The 16,742-nt window shown below is 48.7% G+C and overlaps 2 protein-coding genes across 7 annotated transcripts in view; both read right to left on the bottom strand.

The window, feature by feature from the left end:
• map3k22 (mitogen-activated protein kinase kinase kinase 22) overlaps positions 1-5,773 on the bottom strand; it is a 29,558-nt gene extending 23,785 nt beyond the window's left edge. Inside the window, exon 1 of one of the 2 annotated variants that reach the window (XM_040167669.2) lies at positions 5,306-5,773. The gene's annotated coding sequence lies outside the window, so the exon portion shown is untranslated. The remainder of the gene's footprint in view (positions 1-5,305) is intronic. The other variant, XM_040167670.2, reaches the window with a different exon arrangement.
• A 1,986-nt stretch (positions 5,774-7,759) lies between these two features.
• dlec1 (DLEC1 cilia and flagella associated protein) overlaps positions 7,760-16,742 on the bottom strand; it is a 12,807-nt gene continuing 3,824 nt past the window's right edge. For 2 of the 5 annotated variants that reach the window (XM_040167661.2, XM_078096630.1), the window contains 33 exons: positions 16,491-16,690; positions 16,129-16,213; positions 15,956-16,043; positions 15,537-15,710; positions 15,326-15,462; positions 15,142-15,234; positions 14,931-15,021; positions 14,667-14,853; positions 14,116-14,308; positions 13,916-13,992; positions 13,636-13,798; positions 13,435-13,531; positions 13,183-13,313; positions 12,901-13,062; positions 12,684-12,814; positions 12,441-12,591; positions 12,215-12,331; positions 11,781-11,902; positions 11,518-11,703; positions 11,369-11,436; positions 11,146-11,297; positions 10,935-11,050; positions 10,773-10,843; positions 10,359-10,579; positions 10,049-10,207; positions 9,842-9,964; positions 9,660-9,754; positions 9,446-9,530; positions 9,151-9,348; positions 8,891-9,052; positions 8,650-8,800; positions 8,020-8,137; positions 7,760-7,932 (listed from right to left, as the gene is read on the bottom strand). In XM_040167661.2, the coding sequence (XP_040023595.2) occupies positions 7,818-7,932; positions 8,020-8,137; positions 8,650-8,800; positions 8,891-9,052; positions 9,151-9,348; positions 9,446-9,530; positions 9,660-9,754; positions 9,842-9,964; positions 10,049-10,207; positions 10,359-10,579; positions 10,773-10,843; positions 10,935-11,050; positions 11,146-11,297; positions 11,369-11,436; positions 11,518-11,703; positions 11,781-11,902; positions 12,215-12,331; positions 12,441-12,591; positions 12,684-12,814; positions 12,901-13,062; positions 13,183-13,313; positions 13,435-13,531; positions 13,636-13,798; positions 13,916-13,992; positions 14,116-14,308; positions 14,667-14,853; positions 14,931-15,021; positions 15,142-15,234; positions 15,326-15,462; positions 15,537-15,710; positions 15,956-16,043; positions 16,129-16,213; positions 16,491-16,690 (4,419 nt within the window). In that variant the 3' untranslated portion in view covers positions 7,760-7,817. The remainder of the gene's footprint in view (positions 7,933-8,019; positions 8,138-8,649; positions 8,801-8,890; positions 9,053-9,150; positions 9,349-9,445; positions 9,531-9,659; positions 9,755-9,841; positions 9,965-10,048; positions 10,208-10,358; positions 10,580-10,772; positions 10,844-10,934; positions 11,051-11,145; positions 11,298-11,368; positions 11,437-11,517; positions 11,704-11,780; positions 11,903-12,214; positions 12,332-12,440; positions 12,592-12,683; positions 12,815-12,900; positions 13,063-13,182; positions 13,314-13,434; positions 13,532-13,635; positions 13,799-13,915; positions 13,993-14,115; positions 14,309-14,666; positions 14,854-14,930; positions 15,022-15,141; positions 15,235-15,325; positions 15,463-15,536; positions 15,711-15,955; positions 16,044-16,128; positions 16,214-16,490; positions 16,691-16,742) is intronic. The other 3 variants (XM_040167662.2, XM_078096628.1, XM_078096629.1) reach the window with 3 other exon arrangements.

Below are 16,742 nucleotides of genomic sequence, written 5' to 3'. Positions count from 1 at the left end.
CCAACGTCTCTCTCTCTCTCTCTCTCTCTCCCCACACCGGATTCGTGAGACGAAAACGGGCCTCGGCGTGCTCGCCGCGTCCAGATGTGCTCTGAGAGTCTGGCCCAACGCCTCACTGGCAGAGGTCTCCCTTTTTTGTCACAGCACGAGGGCTGCGCTGACGTGACGGAGGAAGTTAATTAAAAAAAGAAGGGGACAGACGAGGACGGGCTGAGCTCCTCAAACTGCATTCTGATTTCTATTGAAAAACCGAGACCCCGTGCGCACACACTCGCTGGCCTCTTTCAGCTCTGTTACATCACTCCCTCACCGAGAAAACGGCGCTATGTTGGCCGCCGGTCTCTGAGGGGAAATCCCCCCCCCCAACGCCCTCTCTTCCCCTCCCACTTTGGACGAGGGAAGTGGAAGGCCTGGTCTCCAGCTGCCGTGGCGTGAAGCACTATGCAAACGCGCTCGCTGGCCTCGCAGGGTTTCCATTCTGCACCTTTTAGCAGACATCACGCGGCAAAACAGACGGCACCATGACGGGAACCACAGAAACCAGTGGGGGGGAGGAGGGGGGGACACCTGTGAGAGTTTGTTCGATGAGGACATGGAACTGTTCATAGCACTTTGAGAAGACGTGGGGAGAATCTTATGGACTTTGTTGCCGTTGGACAGAGCCGGGCTGTCTTCTTTCCAGCCTTGACGCTAAGCTAAGCTAAGCTGACCAGCTAGCTCCTAGCTCCATGTCTACATTGCAGTCGGGACAGACGTGTCAATCTTGACATCTAGCCACCGGACAAAAGGACCAGCTGTGAATGCAAAAGGACGTCATCGCGCGTTGTGCAAAGAAAAGAAAAAAAACAAAACAATGGCGTGCTCCTTTAACAATCACACGTCACGTGTTGCTGACGCTGCTGTATCCAAAACAAAACAATGCGAATTCTGCTCTGCTGATGAGATCACATGTAATGCGTCCCAGGCCCGGTATCACGAGGAGACGTTGATCCGCTCACAACACCCGCTAGACTGTCGGGAGTTGCAACACAGGCGGAGAGTGAAGGGCGATCGGTGGATCTCTGGGTGACTTACTCTTTTTATAAGGTCAGAGGTGGGCGGTGGTGGTGGTGGTGGTGGTGTTGGTGACGGTGTCCCGTCCGCTGAACGCTAGCCAACGCTGCGCTGTGGCCACATGAGTCAGAGCCCTACAGCCGGCTCACGCTGGGAAATCAGATAACTGTGTGTGCAGGGCGACTTCCCACAGTCGTCTATACAGAGAGGCACTTGGAGGATTTATGGGGGGCGGAAGGAGCGCGTGGGCAGCAAAAAAAAAAAAAACTCACTCCACGTGGGGCCTCCAAGCTCATAGATCACAACCTTGGCTCCTCTCGCTTCGTCTCACAGGAGTTATTGCACAAGAGATGCAACATCCGCCCCCTCCAGTGGGACACAAGGCTGAATAACTCTTTCCTATGACATATGTATGTTTCAATTCAAATAAAGAAGTTCCCCTTCTGATTTGATGACATGATTTGCAGATGTGTATCTCTTGTTTCAACTATTAATAGAGCAACTCTAGAAAAAAAGTCCATGAGCAGGACGGGAATCCATGAAGTATTTGTTGAGATATTTCAATGATTGGCGTTTACCACGTTTTGGACAGACATTCATGATCTCTGAGGATGAATGCTACTCATCGGACTGTTTTCATCTCGTACCACCAGCAGGTCAAAAATCTCCACTGTAAAATGTCTGAACATTTACTGGATGAACACTGGCACATCTGGTGCAGACATTCATGATTACCAGCTGATGCCTTCTAACAACTTAAGTGACCACTAAAAGTTTCATCTAGCATCATCACGAGGACAAATGTTTCTGTTTTTCCCCGAGCCTTTGACAAATCACCTGCAGGACTGATTAGAATTAGCGTTGTCCTCGTGAGCATGTCAGCATGCCGCGGCTTTTCGCTAAAGCGCGGATGCTCTCACAGAGCTGCTATGGGGCTGTGGACTTTACATTTCTCTTTTAGAGTCTTAAAACAAGAGTTTGGTAGACAAACGTGCTCTCTGCTGAAAAGTATTTAAAAAAGTGCCTCATTAATCACCCGAAGCCCAGCGAGACACCTTGGAATCGCTTGCTTTATTTGGCAAAGAAAGAAGCCAATTTTAAAAAAAAGATTTCAGAGATAAACAACAAATCCTCTAATTTAAGGATCTGGAACGACCAAATGTGACTTAAACATTTAATGGATTCTAAGTTTGGGCCCTAGTGTCAATGCTTTTCTTGCTGGATTGGCTGTGTTACTGCCTTCCACCTGCACCAACGGGACTCCAGCGTAAGAGGATCCTCCTCAGTGAAAGTGATGGCTCCATGGTCAGCTCACAGATAAGTAGATCTGCCATTATCATCTACCACACAGCACCGGCTAAAAATAGCCAACTGAAGGAGCGATTCTCCTGCTGTCCACACAGTGCATCCACCGCCTGCATCGCACAATCTGTAAAGGAAGCTGCCCTTTCCATCATGCGGAGACACGCAACTACAAGCGCACGGACTCGTTGTCTCTCTCCACCCAAACGCAGCCACGCGAGAGGCGTCGTGGACACAAGCCGCCAAAGTCGCCACCGAAGCTTCATCCGCGGAGAACGCCTCCGGTTTCGGGGCTTTTGACCTCAGGCCTCAGTGTTATTGTACGAGTCCGGGCCGGCGGTGTGTTGTGTCTATCCGGCCGTCCTCGCCGTCTCTGCCGCTGACGGCTTTTGTCCTCACGGTCAGACGGGCCGCGCCAGACAAAGCTCAATCAGGACAACTTCCTCTTGGTTTGTGTAGAACAGAGGGGAGGTCAGAGGGGGGAGGGGTAGGGGGGGGAACCGGTCGGACGCCTTCACTTTCTACTTCCTGCGGGCTCCGATTCAAGAGCCACAATGGTTTGCGATTAGCCTTCGTGAAATAACCTGTTATTATTTCTGCAGCGGTTTAAAATAAAACGTCACGTTAGATACGGGACTCCGGCGCTCCCAACGCAGTCAGCAGGAGCTGCTTCACGTCATCTCGGGTGTCCCGCGACCGGCTTTTGCACACCCGTGTTTCGTGCGGTGCCAAAATCGACCATTAAGTGCAGCATTTTCTCAGTGAATCGCTGCCACCTTCTTCTTCAGGGAGGCGTCTGTGTGTGTGTGTCCCGGCTCATTTCCTCCCCCCGCCCTGTCCTCGCCCCGTTTCGGTAGCTTGTGGCTGGTTATTTCGGTTGTGCCAGACACGGCACTCGGCAATTAGAGCCCAATTTTTAGTCTTGTTGGACATCTTTTTTTTTTTTTTCCCCTCTCATGCTCGGAATCCGCTGAGCCATCTGGCGAGGTCTGAGGAGGCTTTCTTTGGTTTTACTCGAGTGTCTCTCCATCGCCACGCGGCTCTGATCGCTGGAAGAAATAGTTGCTGCTTGTTCTGCAGATGACAGAGGACGGTTACTTGTTTTTTAATTTCTCCGACGGGCTCCAAACCAATGCTATCTAATTATTAATAATAATAATAATAATAATAAGGATTCCCTGGACTTAACAGCTTGGTTTTAACACATGTGGCCTTTTGTTTATTATGTCCCGAGAAAAGAATTTGGTCTGCAAATATTTAACTTATTGCAACGGAGATGGAAGGAAAGAAGGTTTGTCTGAGCTCGCTTTGTGTCACATATGTACGTCAGGTATCAATAGAATCAATAGAGCGGGTTTGCTTTGTAGTTATGGGTTAATGCTTAAAGAGTTATGGAAAGGGCCCCTCCGGCTAACCAATTGGACAGCAGATCAGGGAGGAAAAATGGCGAAAGCCAAGGCAGCAGAGGCCAAGATTTCCTTAGTTTTGTCCTCGGTCAACCTCCTAAGAGGCCGGCTCCTACATTTCCCAGAATGCAATCAGCAGCTTTTTCATTTGTTTTTGCCTTTTTCTTGAAAGCTTCAAGTCTGTGCTCTGAACACAACTGCAGAATCTTTAAAAAGTGAAGGAATTTCCAAAGCAAGAGCTCAGAGAGAGAGAGAGACGCTACGCGCGGTTATTTACCAATAATCCACGTTAACGAGCGACGGCGCGTAATGGCAAACGTGTTTTGTTGACTGGTGTAACCAGGCAACGTCCTTTGAGGGCAGATAATAGGCCCCGTTCTATGAGTCAACCGCAACCTTTCACCTCCAGCCCTCTGGTCAGTGGGCGTCTGGCGAGCAACGAGGCTCTCTGAGTGAATTCGGCGTATGACGGCACCACTTCGCCCCTCTCAATGGAAGGGGGGGTCGGGGGAGGGGGGGGGCAACTTCCTCTCACTTTGGTTAACCCCCCCCGCGTAAACTCTCCCCCATTAGTACAATCAAAACACAATTAGCGACCCGTTGATTCTGCTGCTGGCTGCCGTGTTTACTGGGATCCAGTCCCGCTATCAGCCAAGCGGATGGTTCTGCTTCAGGCACAGCGAGCATATCTGTGGGGGCGGCTTCCACTTGACGGTTTGACTCTCACTATTTCTGAGGCCCCTGGGGCACGCCGGGTGGGGGGGGCCCTCAGTCGGCTGCTGGAGACACATTGGTTTGGTTCGATGAACATGATGGCCTGATTAAAGACTCATTTCGTCTCAGAGGTCGGTCCCCCGGCAGGAATGTCTGGTGAAGCTCACCGGCATCGTTCTCACTTTTACCAGGCGAGCAGCTTGGACTCAAAAATACTTTGAAAATGGGGAAAAACAAATAGGAACACGCGAAGGACTTTTCAGAGCGCTGCCTTTTCTCCTTTAAAGGAAAACGCCGGCTTAACGGACTCACTGAGTCACAGAGGCCTGGAAGGGTGACAGCAGAGAACAAAACGGACGCAGGACATGAATGAGGGGCACAAGATGACAACGACTTCCCAGAAGTTACTGAGACATGATGAGAAGCACAAAACACTGTTAAAAGCACGTGAAAAGAGGGATTCGGACAGGAATTGCTCACTTGTAAAAAATAAATAAAAAAATGCAAACACGTTTTCGAGCAACAAAAGATGAATTTATCCAAAAAAAATCTTCTAACTAGCGAATCTTCTTCTAAATATGGGGCCACTTGTGTGCCTCTACTGATCCAAATGATCATACTGAATAAATACATGAAATGAAATACATCTGTGGTTATAAAGTAACAGTTGCATGAAGTACTATTTAGTAAGTTTGCAGCATGGTCGTTTTATTAGAACAGCTGATTGAACTACAAACGAGCAACTTTACAGTGTGAAATGTAGCGGCATTGCGTTTTGTATAAACAGGAAATAACAGTCTAAACGCAGTAAATCGGGAGCGAGCTGTTACCTGGTGATCAATGTGTCTCCGCGTTGCGGTTGTGGCTGCAGGACGAGTGAAGATGAACAGGTCGACAGTAAATTATCACGAACAAACACGTCGGGAACAGCGAAAAAAAAGAAATCCCAGCAGATGCAGAGCAAAAATCTTCACCCCAAAAAACAGTGGTAACGATATTTCCGGAAACTGCGCTGAGTGCTGAAGAATTACAAACCCGAGCTGTGCTCGTGCAGAAAGAGCTCCGCTTCGGCTCGTGTTTACCGGGAGGAATACGCCGCGACGCCCGGTGATGCGATCCGGAGGAAAGTTTATTGTTATTTTTTTTTATTTTTTTTGTCAGCTTGCTCTTTGCTGGTCTCCACACACACACTACGGAGAGGAGCTCGAGTTTCTCCCTGGATCGTCAGCGCCTGTGATGTCATCAACAACGTGAGCTCCAGGAAGCGGTGACGCTGTCCGCCGCTGGTGCGTTTCCGAGGCGGCGGCGTCAGAGTGCGGGAAACAGCGCCTCCCCGAGGACAGCTGGAGCAAGTACAACACGCTGCTGCAACAGGCCGGCTCTTATTTATTTATTTATTTATGCCGTAGTGACACAAACACTAAATAAAAAAATCCTTATAGCAATAATAACGAATAATATATATGGTTATATTCGTTTTTACAAAACTCATCTAAAAAAATGACACAAAATACAATACATATTGCATTCCATTCCTTCAATAAATAGAGTAATACAACAAACCACAACGACTTTAGTAAAAAGAAAGTAAATGTATTTTAGGTTCGTGGATTGTTAAAACTATGAGGGTTGTGTTTTGCTAGACTGCTTGATAATGTATGTATGTTGTGCTTTAAGGTTAATATACATATTACTATTCCAGTTTTTTAGCTGACAGAATCTAAATTGTTAGGACACGACAAAGATGACGGAAGTGCTTGCAGCTTTTGTCAAAAATGCATGAAGATAAATGGTTATTGTTATTGAATTATTGGCAATGAATTTATTATTAACCCAAATTTCCTCCCTTTACCGCGTGTAAACAACTTGTATCTTGCCTGTTTTCATCTGTTGAATTTGGACACACTGGTGTCCTTCATTTTTCTGGCACTATAGACAGCACGTTGTGTTCAATACGCCAGCGCACGACGTGAGCTCCAGACTAATGGGCCGTGTCAATGAAACGGACCATGCAGCAGTGTATTCTAACTCATCCTGTCAGACGGAACCAGGACTTTTCAAGCTACAAAAAGAGACCGCCTGTACACCAACATAGTGAACAACAGGCACAAAAAGGTAAATCTGGGTAAATCCTGTCTCCACTGACCTCGTCCACAGCGTCGATCTCCTCAGATTAGCTCTACACATTGATCAGACATCTTGTGTTGTGATCAGACGTGTTTTGACGTGAGCCTGCTTCATTGCGCTGAATATCAATTGGACATTTGCGTCCCTCTCAGGACTTCTGAGTTCTGTGCAGTAGATGAACACCAGAGGCTGTTGTTATGAACAATAACAGGCAGTGTGTCTGTGTGCGTGTGTGTGTTTCTCGTGGGTTACATTTACATTTGTTTGATGAAAAGCAATCACACAAATACGTTTGTCACTTATGCTTACTTTTTTCATCATCGTTAAAAAGGTATTCTTGGAAAAAATCCCTTTTCCTCGGGGCAAACTGGGGCTGATATGGACTCACCAGTCAGGTGAGCTCCACGGGAGAAAAAAACGGTGGAATTGTTTTGACGGATAAAACCTGAGTAAACAATGGATCACCTGATGATGTTCCAAGTGCACAATTCCAATTCATGATTGTGAGTTTCAATAAGTTTGTGTATCATATTTTATTGGGTGGACCTTTGGGATGAAGATAATAGCAATTAGTTATTTGCATCCATCTGTTCAGACAGTGTTAAACAGCCCCAGAGCTCATTTAGAGAAGAAAAACACATTAAAAAGGCTTTGCTGATAATCCTTTCCTGTATTTCCCTGTTGTGAAAAGTGTCTGCTGAGCTCGTCACATTTTGTCCATGTGCACTGGGACTCGAGTGGGAGCTTCCTGCTGCTGTCTTCGATTTATTGGACTCTAGGGGAAGACTAGAAATCAAGACTTGTTACTGTGGTTACAAAGACAGATTTGGAACGTCTCTTAATGAGGCAATTCAGTGCTGCTTTGATAACATGTATACGTGCGTGACACATAGCTAATGGCATTGTACACACATGTTTAATATCAGCTGATTACATGTGACACATGCACTACATGTGTCAGATCTCACTTTCATATTTAATTGTATAAATCCTTTATTAATAAGTCTACATAAAGAATGAGTGAGTGTAACTCAGTGACTGTCAACTGTTAGTTGAGTCTCATCACATTAAATGTATTGTCTTGTATTGACAGCAAACCTCTGGCAAGATCATCATTTACTTACCAACAAAATGTAATAAAGTGATAGAGACCCAACTAGTTGTTCTTCATATTTATTATTTGGGGAGAGCAGGCGGTGATCACGTGTCTGCGATCTAGTTGGACCTGTAGACCTCGTCATAGGATCCCGCTCCCTGCAGCTGCAGACGGAGGGGGGTCTTCACCAGACGGGACCGGATTACCACAGAGGCCCTGAACTCTCTGTCCTCACTACAACACATCAAATGCAGGCGTCTCAAACTCAAGCACGTTTTGGATATCGGGGTCATGATGGTTGACTCCTCTGCGGTTTGTGACCTGGGAGCGAAGCCGATCTGGAGGCACTGACTGCAGCTGGTGACGTGGAGCTCCTTTGAGCCGAGAAGCCCAAAGTCTGGAGTCACACTGAACGCACCAGAGTCTCCCTGCTCGGCCTCTACAAACACACACACACACACACACACACCACAACAGAAAATGCAATTACAGGGAGGATGACTCATAATTGACCATTTCATTATTACAGCAAACAAAATAGAAATAATTGCATTTTAAACTCTCTGATTATATTAAAATGAAGGTTGAGTCAGACAACCACAGGCTCAACAATAATGCTCGCAAGAAAAATTGTAAATCTACCAACTTGCTTTCCCCAAAAACAAACGAAAACCTTTCTTTATTTGATGGTGGATGTAGCCGAGGAGTGAGCCACCTCGCCGTGTAGGCCCAGTGCCAATAGAGCAACCTGTGGGTAAAACGTCTGCAGCCAGAGACGAAAAACGTCTCTGTGCAAGCGAGTATTTCAATCACCCTAAAAACAGGCATTTAGTTGTGCGGCCTCAGAGGATGCGGTCGAAACTCCAGATGCAATAAAGATTGTGCCAAGACTATTCTATGTGTCCAACCTATTTGTTTATGCCCCGAAATATGTGGAGGTTGGGCGGATACCTATAACGGATTCCCAGTAGGTGTGAGCTCCGTGTTTGCAGAGGTTGACTTCCATTATCCGTGTCTGCCCCACGTAGCAGAACCCAAAGTCCACGCCTTCCCTGGACAGTCGCATTGTGGCGAGCGACAAATGGGCGCAGAGGGGCACCGTCTGCACGGAGCAGGGAGGGAATCAAGTGTTCAACAGCTCGTGTTACGCCATTACGTCCGATGCGTTTAGGATCTCCTGCAGCTTCCTCACCTGCAGGCTGTTGCTGCTGTGGAGAATAAAGAGGTTCTGCTGGAACTTCAGCTTCCTTCCCCGTCTTGCACACTGGATCAGCATCACCCCAGGAGGGGCCTCCTCGCCTGCCTGGTCTGCATGATCCAGAAGGGGCAGGGAGCAGCGGAAGGCCACCGTCACCTAGTATTCACAGGGAAAAGAGAGTCCTTCAGGGGAACATACCACCTGCCAATGCATGCTAAGTCTGTATTATCCCCAACGTGACGTCCTCGTCTCACCTGCATGCTTTGCTGAGGGTGAAGCACCAGAAAGCGGCTGTCAAAGGTCGGTGGGTTGCTGCGGGCGCCGGCCCGGTGCTGAAGCTGCTGCTCGAGTACTCTGAAGGGAGGCTGAGTCTCCAGCCTGAAGTGTAGGGCCATTTCACAGTTGTTTCTCAACCGAAAGCCCCGCGTGGTGTCAAATTCACGAACCACCAGCTAGAAAGAAAACACCAGGAAAGCGGTCGATACCGTATTCTCGCTCGGCGGTGTCTCGGGGGACGTTTGATTAGCGTCGTAGGTTTGTCAGACCGACCTCCTCTGATTCTGCTCTCACTAAATCACCTGCCGAGGCATGAAAGCCCAGCACCCCGTCGTCCTCGTCTATCTGCACCAACAGCCTGCAGCAGCATCGAGCCAGGGGGGAGATATAAAACGTAATCAGACCACCTCTCGCCCAACCTCAGCTCTTTTTAATTTAAGGAATTCCTTAGGGGCGCTGTGGACTCGGTATGAATGTAATTGCTCACGCTGCAGGCTTAATGGCTGCTAGTAGATTCATTCTGACAGGGTCCAAATCCAAACCCTGCGCTCTTCCAACTTTACCCGGGACGCAGGCCGCCGCCTGTTCACAAACACAACACAATGATGAGGGAAGTTTAGGTCAATTCGAAATTGAAAACACAGTGTTTTTGCGCGTGGAGGCTGTCACCTCGGAGTCCAGACTCATGAAGCCCAGAGCCAGGCCCGCACATGTGGACTCGCAACCCGACCCGGAAACAGTCAAAGGAGTGAAAGACACACAGATGGTGCTGCTGCTCTTTGCCTGAATCACCTTGAGAGAAGAAAAATATAACAAAGAGTAGCTCAAACCAGAGCGGCAAAGTGGGTTCGTTTAGCCAAAGTCTCATCGCCGTACCATTTGCTTGGGTGTGAGGCAGTATGGGTAATCCGAGAGGGTCCCCACGTGAGGTCTGATGCGAACGGAGATCAATTTCTTCTTCGCAGGAGCGGGATAGAGACGGGTTTCCTCTTCACCGCAGTCATCCTCGGACACATGTTCCTCCTCTTCCTCGCGCTGAAATCAATAGAATTAAGCCGGCTTGAGCCGACGATATGTGGCTTCACTCGCCGCAAACGCAGCGGCAAGAATTTCCCACAGGCGTCGTCACAAAAGTCATTAAAGTTTATGCTCATGCATCCGTGTTGCGATTTAAAATTGTACTCACGGCCACGCTACAGACGGAGGAGCTCGTCCCCTCAGAACCCGGGGTCGTATTTCTTTGCCGGGCTGTTTGAACGCTCCCACCAGAGACGCTTGAGGCCGCACTTAACAGCTCGTTGCCATCAGCATCTTTAACTGGGAATGCGTCTCCGTACGCCACCACGAGGTCCACCAGTTTATCGTCATTCTGCTCTACGTTATATGTCTCCCAGTCCAAGCGAATGTCTGGTGGAGTTTAGATTATACAACTTGGACAGTGAGAGTTTGAGAGGTCCCAGTAGACTACGTATCGAGACCAGCGCAAAGACTAACAAACAAACATGGTCCGTGTTGAGACCTCGGCGCAGCTCAGGAAACCTCTCAGAAAACAGTTGAGCGTCTAAAAACACCTGGAGCATTGTGGGTAGTTGCCACTTACCGAACGTGGTCGGATTGTTGACGCGAAGAGAACGAGACGCCGCGTCGCCTCCGGATACGTGAGTGCCAAACCTAAGGACGCAAACAGGAATGTCCCAGTGATGCAGACATAATGCCATCGCCGCACGTGTTTCAACGTGAGAGGAGGAGCGGGGGAACCGACTGCGTTACTGGAGCCTGCTTCTGGCTGTGTGGCCGTTGGCCTGTCGCTTGGAAGTAGAGCGGGCAGCCCGTCACCGTCATCTGCATGGGAATGAACGTGGGCCGGAGGTCCCCCACCTACAAGGGGGGCGATGACATTTCAACATGAAATGAAGAGGAAAAGTACTTTCTAAAGATTAAATATTTGCCACTTGTGCCACATGGGATCCTACTTTGCACGTGAGGTGATCTCTGTATTCGCCCCACATGTCCGTGTAGGCGGTGACATCCACAGTCTGGGTCTCAAAAGGTCCCAGCATGCCGGAGTCTGGCCGGACAAAGAAGGCTGCGCCTTTTCCGTGAGCCAGCAGGCCGCTAACAAACTCTGCCGATGGATACAGGACGTTTGAGCGCGCACAGAAAGTGTGTGACGGTGTGATGAAAAGCTGAGCTCACCCTCGAGTGCTTTTTCTGCTTCTTTCTGGGCTTGAACAGAGTGAAGGGGCTTCTTCACGTACCTCAATCTGTGGTTGAAATGCCGCACGTGTCACATCGCCGTAACTTCTTTAATGGATTATTTGGGTTAGGGAGCCGGCTCCTTTTACCTTTTCTCTGACCGCACATCTGGCTTCGAAGCACGGCCGGTGAAATAATCCGCCTCTATGTGGAAAGGGGCAGCGATGGCAGTTTCATTGGTTATCAATAACTGCTTGGTTACGGCCTGGCGTAAGATGACATCGCCGCCAAAGTCAAGCAAGAGTTTCGAGGGGCTGCCTCCATCTGGAGGAGAGCTAAGGGGAAAGAAAGATGACACTCATGCTGTGCGGTGAGTGAAGGTGGATAATAGACTTTAAGCCGAGGTGACTACCAGACTGTGGGCAGTGAGTAGGACACTCTGAGAGTTTGGGTTTTGGAAGCCGTGATTGCAACAACGAGAGGAGAACTCATCCCCTGGACTTCACAGAGAGCAGCCACCTCAGTCAGATCCAGCTGGACAAAGACACACATATGAAGAGTGTTATTAAAGATGGAACCAGCGCATCTTTTTGCTGCTCACATCACAGTATTAGAGCAAGAAGTGCAGTTTGCCTCCTTTGCGTTCGCATACTCAGGCGACAAGTCCTCTGATGATATGATGAATGAAAAATCCTGTGATATTATTTACCTATTTAAAAAAATACAAGACACTTTGTATTTCATCTAAGGTTTTATACCTAAATTTGTTCTTTTTTCTCCCTGTAAAACAAAATAAATACGCTCTAACTTCACTTCCACTGGGACTTTAATAACCTCGATACTTACATCTGTGTGAGAGATGAAATGTACTCGGATCTGCAAACTAACATTAGGCCCCAGGGTGCCAGAAGAGGGCTCAAACCTGGCTGCACACATCTGGGCCTGTTTACCCTGGAGCTGAGCCTAGTGGGGGGGGGAGGGTGACAATGAAACATTAGTAGTGCAGACCAGTTTCTCCCATGAACGCATCGTTCATTCCTCTCGCAGTAGATGAAGCGGTAACAAAACGTGCCATCCAGCTGAAGCGTGAGGGCAGTGGGGTCTGGTTGAAGAGAGCGACGCTGGCCTCGGCGGGAACTCCCACGTGGAGTCCAGAGAAGAGCAGCCGGCAGTTGAGCAGACACACCCGGGGGGAGTGCACATCCGCCCGCACCGTCAGGTGACTGCCAACAAACACACGGGCGGCGTTTGAGGTCGACCGTCCTCCGTTAGATGCAGTGGTTTCACCTCAAAGACGGGGACGGCGGACGTTTACCATCCGGTTCCATTCTCCACCGCCAGCTCCAGCTCTGTTTCATACCGCTGGCAGACGCGAGGACGGAATCGCACCTCCACCCTGCGAGAGGCCAAGGGGAGCAGCACTCCTCCGCCTGGTTCCACTGAGACCTAAGCCACGGAGATGCGCGCACATGCCGTTTTATTTTGTTGCAAACGTTTTGCTTCGTACTGCAGCCTTCCACAGTGTGTAGAACCTGTGCCTCCTGGTGGTCCTGCTGACTGTCACACCGCTCCTTCAGTGTCCAGGAGGCCTCCAGCTGGGTGACGTTAGTCAGGAGCACGGCGGTGTGTGTCTGCTCCCCGAGCTTCATGAGCCCAAAGTCCACACTGGGCACACTGAGGGTCAATGTGGGACCCTGACCAAAGTCAAAGGAGGGACACAAAGAGGTCTCAGCATCTATTATTATCACAGCAACACATTAGCATTTCAGAATGATACAGTATTTTGTGAAGATGGCGTTCAGGATGATTTTTACTTTAAAGCAGACTTCGACGGGCAGAGTGACGGGCTCGTGGCGGTGCTCTATGTGGCAGACCACGCTGGTCACAACCTTCTCTGGTTTCCCGCCACTTAAGATCAGGTCGAAATCGAAACACTCGTTTTCCTCTTGACCCACGGACAGATCAACAAAAAAAAAAAACGATAAATGAACTACATGAATTTGCGTTTACAATTCGTACCAATTCAAGCCAGTTAATGTTATTCTGCGTTGTACTGTGTGACACACCTATGCTGCCAGCAGGGGGCTCCACTTCCATTATGTGGCTGCTGCTGCTCGTTCTCTCCCATTGGAAAAAGATGCAGGTTTTGCTGTGGTTCCACATCTGAAACACACAAGGCACAGAAACCAGCAGGATTATCTGAGATTGTGGGACGACATATTTGAATATCTGTCATTTATAGTAAAGAAAAAGTGACTTAAATAAACCTTGAATTTCCTGCGGGTGGTGGAGGAAATAAAAATCTCCCCGGGGATAATAACAGCGTAGGGCTCCAGTAGGACCTGGTACGGCTCTGTTGATCCCTTCACCTCTATCTCCATGGCGATGACGTCGCCCGCGGTAGCCCCGATGCGCACGGGCTGAAGGACACTAGATTTACACACGGACACAACCCAATTCTTTGTCAGGTAAAGTGTGCTCAGCTTTACTGCGTGATGTGCCTTCTTTGTATTTGATGACCTTCTACCAAAGTCACAGGGCCTTTACCCATTGTCAGTGGAATCTGGTGGCAGATGGGGAACATCCTTCAGGACTAAGTGACAGACACTGTGATAATCCTTCAACTTAAGAAAACACAAACGCACAAAAATCAGCTCTTAGATTGCAAACGGGAGACTCGTGAGGTAATAAATACTGTGTTATTAAAGTACTGCTTTCTGCTGCTATGTCTTTGGAGTACTCTGTACTTGTTTAGGGCAGAAGGTGAATAAAAACTCTTGATCCTGGCAGGGGGGCAGGACTCCTGTCAGGGGGCTGACATGGAAAACCTTGTCCGCGGCCAGGTGGACCTGGACGTGGGAAGACTCCAGGGTTTCCCCGGGAAGGAATGGGTGCAGCTTTGGCTTCACGATCTGCCAGTGGAAAGGCAGCTCCAAGTGGCTTCGGCCACAGAGAGAACGAGAGAGAGAGAGAGAGAGATTCAATGAGATATCTAATTATCCCTGAGGGGAGGCTCTTATTCCCCTTGTGCCGCCGCGCAGGGTCAGCGCGCAGAGCAGCAGCCCGTGTCTCTTAGCTAATCAGTACTTTCTTTCTCACTCGAGGACACAATTACTTAATCCTGCCAACACTTGAGTCACCGTGCTCCAGTTGAAGAGGTCTCCCTTCTTACTATATTAATCCTGTGGCCAAAAAGAGTCCTGCGTGATGGCGGCACTCAAGAAGAGACGGGCAACATTTATACAAACAGGATACACGTTTCGTGGTGGGGATATAGGTATCAGAGGGTGAGGCTTACACATTGTTTCTAATGGTGACTTTCTTCTCTTGCACAGAGTGAGGGTTACACGGGCCGAAGCGGACAAAGTGCTCCGCAGTGAGGTCATGCACCTCTGCCACCAAAGCAGGCTCCTTCCTCCCAGATACAGACAGAAGCTGGAGTGCAATCAGCTGGCCCTCACCTGGGAGACGCAGGAATACAGACACTAAACAAACGCAGTGAATATATCACACGTCACGTCTTCATCATAGGACCAGCTTCCTGGTCACTGAAAAGACTCACCTTCAATGGAAATGTCTTTCACTTGGCAGTTGTCACACACAATAGTGAACGCCTGACGGCTCCTCTCGGCAGCGATGGGAAAGAACGCCACCTGCAAACACACACATACACTCTGAGAGTTATTCGAACCATACAGAGGATTTATTCAGGAGTGTATTTCTATAAAAATCTACTTCTGTTTCTCCCCCGACAGCCTCCACCACACACTCGCCTCCACTACAGTGGCCTCTCCTGGCTGAAGTGCAAAAAGAGTCGGGCCGATTGCAAACGGCGGCTGCTCACAGAAAAAAGTCCTTGCCACGGACTATATGAAGAAAAGGAAAGAAAACGCCATGTAGGTCATTGGAGCTTAAACATTTACCGTGTCTTAGATAATGTGTCAGATGGGTTGTTACCCTGAGGTTCGAGGCTGGCCACTGGTTCTTTGGGATGATGCAAAAGGTCCCGGCGCTGAAGCCTACATTTCGGCACAAGAACTCAACAAATCGCACTCCTCCGATCAGGCAACAACCACAGTCCAGAACTCTTGGCACTGCAAAAATAATCAGGGGACCAATTAAAGCAGTAGACAACGATGGGAGGTTGGTGGATCGTCATGACGCTCACGTGTGAGTATTGGGGGGGGTCTTCTGGCTGCGACGGGAACCCAGAACCGTTGTCCAGCATGGGTCTCCACCGCTATTTGGTCCTCGTAGTCCCCCAAGGATTCCGGAGCGAAGCGCACCGTGTACTTACAACTCATCCCTGGGGCGACCACACCACCCTCACCAGGGAATCTCCCTGCAGAGACATACCTTAATATTAATCCCCATGAGTTCCCTCGAGTGCTATTTATCTTCTTATAGGTTTTGTTACAATTCTTTGTGTACAACAACAAAACAGGATCACAATTTGGATTGCAGGGAATCTTGCATGCCTTTTGGCCACTAACATTTTAATACGGTTGATTATGACGTAATTCTCAACAAGAACAGGAATGAGGAATGAGGAAGCAGCATGATCCAATACGAAGAAAAAGGGCTCACCCAGGCCAATAGAAAAGTAAGGAGTGGTAGGAGCGATGACTCGGAGAGTGCGGCTCGCCGAAGTCAGGTTTTTCAGCTCCAGAGTGGTCTGGGGTAGGACAGGGAAGGCCATGCTGCAGCAGAGCAACTCATTGAGAAGAAGCTTTCCGTTTTGTGTAAAATATGAAACATACCTCATAAACGTGTCCCACACTGTAGTCAGTGAAAAGCACCTCTGAAGGCTTTGCCAGAAAGGCTGGGGGAGGATTTTCAGCCGCGCTTTCAGGGAGAACGTGCACAAAAACATCTGATTATTTGGATAGATATCTGAGATAGCTTTTATGTCAAAACCACAAGGCAAACATTTCTGATTTCACTTTCTATACATGACAAAGAAAAGATTGTCTTTTGCCTCTATGGTTCTATCAAAGCTGGGGCTGCACTGAAATAGGACAGTGGGAAAGGTTTATATTTCAACCAATTAGCTGACCTCTCTGATCCATATCAAGCATGAAGGTATATAGGATCCTGCACACATATAAAACATGAACCTGACCTTCTGTTACTATAGTTATAGTTTGTTCTGGGATGGACGAGGGATGTGCCACCCTGCTGTGCGTTCGTTGGAAGGAAGCGAGGATTGCGTAGGAAGTTCTGGCGATCTTTCAGCCTCTGAAGTTTTTCGCATCCCTCTGCCCGATCCACTGCGCTTGGCTCATCCTTCCACTTTGGCCTGGCTTTAGACCGGTCGGCCCTCTGAAACACAGCAAAAGAACAATGATGTTATCAAGCCTCCCCTTGTTCCCAG

Source organism: Gasterosteus aculeatus, chromosome 21, assembly GCF_964276395.1.
Source record: "Gasterosteus aculeatus chromosome 21, fGasAcu3.hap1.1, whole genome shotgun sequence".
Lineage (NCBI taxonomy): Eukaryota > Metazoa > Chordata > Actinopteri > Perciformes > Gasterosteidae > Gasterosteus > Gasterosteus aculeatus.
This window is presented reverse-complemented; position numbering and strand designations above follow the sequence as displayed.